General features: G+C 35.7%; 1 protein-coding gene across 1 annotated transcript in view; it reads right to left on the reverse strand.

Moving 5' to 3' along the window:
• Positions 1-2,354: 2,354 nt before the first annotated feature.
• Positions 2,355-7,289, reverse strand: part of LOC102671133 (UPF0489 protein C5orf22 homolog) — an 834,013-nt gene continuing 829,078 nt past the window's right edge. The window contains exons 7-8 of the mRNA XM_006618905.2: positions 4,711-4,929; positions 2,355-2,588 (exon numbers count right to left, since the gene is read on the reverse strand). Coding sequence (XP_006618968.1) covers positions 2,459-2,588; positions 4,711-4,929 — 349 coding nt within the window. The 3' untranslated portion in view covers positions 2,355-2,458. The remainder of the gene's footprint in view (positions 2,589-4,710; positions 4,930-7,289) is intronic.

The following is a 7,289-nucleotide window of genomic DNA, read 5'->3' on the forward strand; positions in this document are numbered from 1 at the left end:
TTCCTATTAGTTATATTCTTTAAACAATACCGTATTGTTTCTATATTTCTATATTTCTAATAAAATGATTTTAGATTTTTATTTAATAAAAATTTTGTAGATTTTTATTTAATAAAAAATTCTTTATTTTTAATAAATTTTTAACAAATTAAAATTTGCATAAATATTCATGATCTCTAATTCTATACTCTAAAAAAATAACAATATTTTCAAAAAAAAAGATCAAAAAAGTTTCCCAAATAAATAATATAATTCACAAGAAATGGACAAGAAATTCCATTAACAATTGAAACCAGATTATTCGTGCAACATCTTCCAAAGATTCCTTTCTTCTTGGCTAAGAATTCAGTCGATGCAATTTAATGAATATCAATGCACGTATTATTTCTGAGAATGATTACACATCTCTAGTCCCGAGGGTCTCGTGAATTCTTCCTACAGCGTCATAGGGACCGAACCGAAAGTTAATTTTGCACGAATAAGAAAGCATTGGTAAGGAGGAGGGGGGTAATCGTATCCGTCAATGACTTTTAGAAGGAGAAGGAAAAAAAAAAAAAGAAAAAGAAAAAAGAAAATCGTACGGTTGGTCGTAAAGTTTTCACGACGAAGGTCGAAGGTCGAGCCCGTTTTTAATTCGAGGTCAATGGTACTCGAGGGAGATTTAAAACTCGGCCGAACGATGGGTCTGTTGACCCCTAAGATTTTTTACTCAGGGTGGCTGAAATCGGACCACCCTGTCATTAGCATACAAAGGTCTTGGTTCGACCGAGAGAGGCCTGGACCGTGGTTAACGACAGTCATTACGCGAGCCTGCCAGCTCGTAAACTTTCCTTGCGGTTCTTTAAAATTCGTCCCTTCTCCACAATCGCACTTCCGCATTCACCTTGTCCATTTAACGTTTATTCGCGCGTTATCGCCCGAATGCCACTGTGCTACTCCCTTAACGCGCAATTGTACGACCGGCGAATGAGTCATTTCAAGACGAATAACCGATAAATCGATGCTTTCAATTGGAAAATTTTTCTGCTTGGCTCTAATTCTTTTATGAATTTATTTCATTTTTTTTTTTTTTTTGGTATGGTAATGTAGCGATGTTAGGAATGCTTTGAATGTTTTTCCAATCGATATTTAATTTTTAACTTTGATTGAAATCGATAGATGATGTTCAATGAAATATATTGAATATCCGGTATTGATTTTATTAGCGAAACTTTTAATTTCGATCCCCGAATTTTTTAATATTCCAATGCGTAATCAGATGGTATTGACAAGGATTCTTTCGCGTTTCTCCGAAACTTAAGAATATTTTTTTAATCATAGAAGAAGCGTAATTAAGTCAAAAGTAACTCGAAGGACGTGGTAGAATTAAATTACCTGTAGCGGAATTAAATTACGCGCAATCAAGTATATTAACAGGGATTCTTTCACGTTTTCCTGAAACTTAAGAACCACAGCACGACAAATACACAATTAAATAAAAAAAAAGAAAAAAAAGGTGACCCGAAGACCATTTTACCGTTATCTTCCAAAAAAAGTAGGATTAAAATCAAGATAATGATTAAATATTAAAAATACTTTCTAAAATTAGAAATCTCTCCGATTTCTCGCGTTTATTGCGCGCCAGAAATTCGATAGGCAAAAAAACATTACACATACACGTTCATTATAGAATTTGAATGGCATCCAATCCACCAAGGTCTCGTTTCTCAGTTTCAAGAGACGCCAGCATCTTGAAAGAAGGAAGACGTCTTTTTTTCACTCTTCCTTGCCTTTTTTGTCCCGGCCCGGTGAAAAGGGTTACGAGCAAAAGGGAAACGAAAAGAGACGGAAACTTGGTAAGCTCGTAGAAAGAGGAAGAAGGGACGATCGCTGTTAAGACGTGTGGGAAACTGGCCTACGGTATGCAAATGGGCGGTCGGCGTGAAACGAGAAACGATAGAGGGGGATGCAGGGTGTGCTCGTTGCGCAAAAAAAAGAAAAAAAAAAAAAAAAAAAAAAAAAAAGAAAAATACCAACCTCCAGGTTGGTATTGTGCTCTTATAATGGACCAGTGGCACCGATCTTATGTAAATCGTTGCTCTGATCAAAGACGTGCCAGTTTCCTTCTTCCTGCTCGCCTTCTGATCTTTCTGATGTATTCCATCGATTCCACGATGCACGACTTCTCGACTTAGTTTCCTTTATCCATCCCTCCCTGAAGCACCAGTAATTAGTCTTTACGAGCTTTTCATTTGGCCCTTACCCGAGTACTCGTTGTCTTAATAACGACGACGAGTGCTCGAGCCAAGGGTCTATTTTTACGATCCACGTTGGAATGACGCTGGAGGAACGGATACGATTAACAGGGATGAATATTTTTTCATACAAACGTTTATTGAATCAAAATGAAATTCGCCCCATTAAAATGTATATCTCGGGGAGAAAGGGGAGAGGGTGGTGTGTTTATATTTTTTAATGGTTAATGGGTTTCCTCCTTTAGATAGGCCAATTGGACGTCGATCTCCCCCAGATGTTGGCGAAGTTCCTCGAGCACTTCAATCTGAATTTGATCCACGTTCTCTGACGGACAATATTCGTCTTGACTGGATCTGTAAAAGAATATAATAATTTTATCGTTGCATCTTTTTTATTAAGATGTTATCGATAAGCGTTTAATTATTCGTGATCCTGAGTTTTCAAAGAATTAGAAAAAAAGAATTATTTACTGATAATTTCTATTTCGTTATTCGATTAAAATTAATTTTAAAATAAGAAACAATACAAAAGTTTATTAATGTATGTTATGAGAGATAAATAAAATAATACAATTGATATGAGAGATAAATAAAATTGTATACAAAAAAAAATATGGCGAATAAAATCAAATAAATATCGAGGAATAATAATTAATAGGAATTGAATTGATCGAAGATTCGAAATAGATCTCTAGAAAGAAATTTATATTTTTCCATGGTAAATAGTTTATTCTTGCTCGTTAAATTCGCTTTCACTTTTTGTTTCTGTTTAATCGCCGTCTGGCAAACTGAAAGAGAACCTCGATGCCGTCCAGAGGCGACATCCGGCGGCGTTTCCGCGTCTTTCCCGGAAGTGAGGGGTGCTGGGGGTGGAGACCAAAGGGTCGTCGAGGGCTGCAAGTGGGATGAAATCGATTTTTTTTCTGCCACCGCCGGAAGTCCGAATACTATTTCCCTAATTTTATCACGAGATGGCGCCAAATCAACCATTTACGGATCATTCTATTATTTCCATCCGCGTTTCCATTGCATAATTTCTGCTAGACGTTTTACGAGATAAATTAACGATTTTATCTTTTTGATTAAATATTTCTGCTTTTCTTTTTATTTTTTGCATAAACTAAATTGTAATATGCAAGAAAATCATATATGATTTTATTATCTTTACGAGATTTGAATTTAAAATGATTTTTTAAATATCACGCGTGTTCAAAGTTCGAGTGAAATTATTTTAACAGGAAGAAAAGTAAATCTTCTTTTATATAACGTATTATTAAATGAAAAATTATTTGATATGCAATCATTTTTTTTGAATTCCATTGCATATAAAATTGAATTTTTTAATATTCGTACATGCATGAATTGATATTTAAATTTATATAACGATGACATATTACATATTTAGACCAGTTATAAAAATACCGATAAAATTAATTATATCAATTATACGCTCGCATAAAAATTCTCTCATTATTTTAATATCCTAAACACATTTCCAATCATAATTAAATTTATAAAAATATCACAATTCACGTCGATATTACACGTATCGCAAAGCTATAAATTTCAAAGAATTCGTCACATCTCGAGTACAACCGTGGAAAGATTTCCTCTCTGGGCAGACGTGATCTCATTAGTATCGTCGCGTCTGCCGCGTATGTGTTTCATAAATCACAATTTCTCGTGGCGTGGCGTGGTGTTTATTACGAGAGCCGGGGAAAATTGAGAAACGGATTACCGTGTCTCGCCTTAATCATCCGGCCAACTAGAGCGTGGAACAGAGATAAAGGAATAATTAGCATCTGTCGCGGGACATCGAAGACAGAGACATCTGACAACGAGTGCCGAAAGGTCGGGATTTGATTTCGTACACCCCTTACGAGGCAACCCCTGGCCCACATGGAGGGGTGGGGCTTGATGGTAGCCGAACGTCCATGAACCCACCCTTCGCCCGGCCCAACCATACCACCCCTTACGATCCTCCCTTTTTCTCTATTCCCAGCCCTCCCAGCATCTTCTTCCACGCCATCTGCGACCCTGCCTCCGCTCTCTATCGAAGATAGAGGCGGACAGCCTTGGAATTCAATTTGACGAGCTTTAAAAACGTTTCGCGGCTGGATTTTTATCGACGGATATTTTTATTAGCATCCATTCCTTTCCAAGGGATGGTCTCTCCTTTATTTTCTTCTAAATTTCGTATAAAATATTTTGGACTGTCGTATCATGAGAGAGGATTTGAATTAAATTTTCGTATAATAATATTTTGTACTTTGCATCGATTGGATTAGAATTTTGGAAAATAATATTTTTGTAAAACGATACGATTCGTTACAATGTGCGAAAAAGTTTGGAAAAATATTATTCGTAATTTTGCGAATTTAAATTTCCATAAAAGAAAGATTTTGTATAAAGATTTTTTATTAGCATAGTTTGGAGTAAAAAATAATTTTTAAGTGAGATATATTAGATATATTACCTCGCAATCGTTACAATCGTGGGAGGAGCAGGCAAGGAAGCCAAAAAGGATCTAAACGTTCCGCTGATCAATCGATTGAGATCATTCGGTTTAGTGACGTGGTCTGGCAAATCTGTATCGTCTCTGGTGCATCCTGCATCGTGTATCATTTTCCAATCTATTTCCGATTGCTTGTAAACTCTGGTCAACTCTCGATAGATCAGTTCTACAGCCTCATATCTGAAACAAAAAATAGTACAAGTTGATACCAATAATAATTACTCATATCATTAAACATAAAAATAATACACTCAATTTTCTTCTATTAGCATTATTCGAATGAAATTTATATATTTTTTTTTTTTACTACATTACTTTACCATATTACTCAAATAATTTTCTTTTGCTTTTTGCAATTTACACATATTCTGATCAATTCTTCATTATATTCATTACACCGTTATCATTATCATAAAACAAAAATTAAAGAAATTGCAAATAAATTTATGTTTATTTAAATTCACAATAACTTAAGAAATTGCCAAACATTTATCATCCTGTGTATCTACCAAATAGAATCAAAAATATGGGAACGCGTAAGAGAAAGTTGTACCAAGATTCGACCAAGTTCGACCAAGTGATAAAATTCTAGAGTCCAGTACAAGAGCAAGCTGGTAAATTTCGTTAACGCGTCGTAAATAATGAAGGCGAACGAGGAAAGGGAAAATGGGAAGAGAGAGAGAGAGAGAGAGGAAAAGGGCGGGCAATGGAAAGTTTATAATGCCAGGACGATAACACGTGGCTGCAAAAGTTGAGGCATTTCCCGAAGGCACGCGACGAAAGTTAACACGGCCACGAGACCAGTTTCCGGGTGGTCGTAATTTGTACTCCGCTTCCTCCCCGCCCCCTCGACCACTATCTCTTTTTCTCTAACTCTTTTATAACGGCCCTCTCCCTCTCTTATCTGATCATAAGTTTTCCTCGTTTTCTGCAGCTGCAATTCGTCCTACGGCCCGGGTCTACACGGCTACCGTTATCAAGGCTACCGAGATTTCACTCCAAGATTGCCGATATCTATGTTAGTGGATTACGATTTATTCGCGAAATCGCTCTTCCTTCATCGTTCCAATCTTGCCATAATTTTTCGATTATCGTTAGAAATTCCTCATCGATTAAATTCTATCGATTTTTAGCGAATAAATTACGTTGAACATTCCTCTATTCGAATTCTCTTTTCATTCGTCTAAAAATCATAATTTTATTCCACAATGTAAGCTTTTATATCGGTGTACTAAATTTCTATTTCCTTCTAGATAAAATAAAAAGAATTTAAACTTAGAATTAGATTTCTAAATTTCGTATCATAGAATTATATATTGCACTTTCTATTATATTTGAAAAAAAAAAAGTTTCGTATCGCAAAGTTTTCGATACGTCACGCGAGAGATCATTGTCGCGGCAAGAAATTCAAAAGTTCCAGGAACGCGGTGGACGTTCAAGAAGCGCGTAAGATAAAATCGATCCCACGAAATTTCGGGCCGTCCAAGTATGGCAGATCAAACGTGAAACAATTATGTAGACGGACGATCGACAACGACGAACGTAATTGGGCCTCGAAAGTCTTTTCCCCCGGAGAGGACCAGCTGCGTGTCTAGAAGCGATGTGTGCCCCGTTTGCTAACGCGCTAACTGTTCATAAGAGAAGACCATCGCCCACTTTTTCCTCGCTGAATATTAATTATTCTCTCGGAAAGTACACCTGCCCTCACCCCTACGCCGGACACAACCTACATACATAAGCCGCATACGTGTATCACGGCTCATGATTCTTGCCGCAGATTATCCTAACAGTTGTGTAACGAAGTTGGTAACGATCGGCCTCTCGAGGCTATGAAACCGGTCCCTTACTTTCCGTGACCTGGTATCCGCAAAACTGATGGCAAGTAATTCAGTAATTTTTTATTGAACGTCTATTTCTTTGATGCGATTCTTCTACAATTGAAATTTGTTATATAGATATTTCGTAAATTTATTATGTTTAACATTTTCTTCTTTTTGTGAAAACGTTGTTTCTCTCATTTTATATATCGAAAATCGAATATGGTTCGAATCGAAGGAGAGAATTTTTGATAAGAGGCTCCGTTTTTAAGAAGCAATTTAATAATTAGTAATTTAGAAATTAATTGAACAATTTTCATAAATAATTTTCTCAGAAACAAAGGATTATCTTTTTTTAATTTACGTTATAATTTTCAATATATATATATTCAATATATAATCTTTAATGAATACATATCTTTGCAAAAAAAAAAAGGATAAAATTAAATTATCATACAATCAAACTACAAGTACCATTTAAAATTAAACTCATTCTAAATCGACTCTCGTTGCGCTACAACGTAAACGTTCTTCCCTCCACATTCATTAATTTTTTTCCCTACATTCATATCTCGAAAAAGCAGATGCAGTTAAAGAGTGTCCTTCCAACGTTTTTTCACGCTTCCACCTCTATCTCTACGATTCATATTTTTCAACGTGTAACCGGTTCTCTTATTCCCTGTCACTATTTTCTTTTTTTTTTTTCCTCTCCTTTTTTTTTTT

Source organism: Apis dorsata, unplaced genomic scaffold (genome assembly GCF_000469605.1).
Source record: "Apis dorsata unplaced genomic scaffold, Apis dorsata 1.3 scaffold_382, whole genome shotgun sequence".
NCBI classification, from domain to species: domain Eukaryota; kingdom Metazoa; phylum Arthropoda; class Insecta; order Hymenoptera; family Apidae; genus Apis; species Apis dorsata.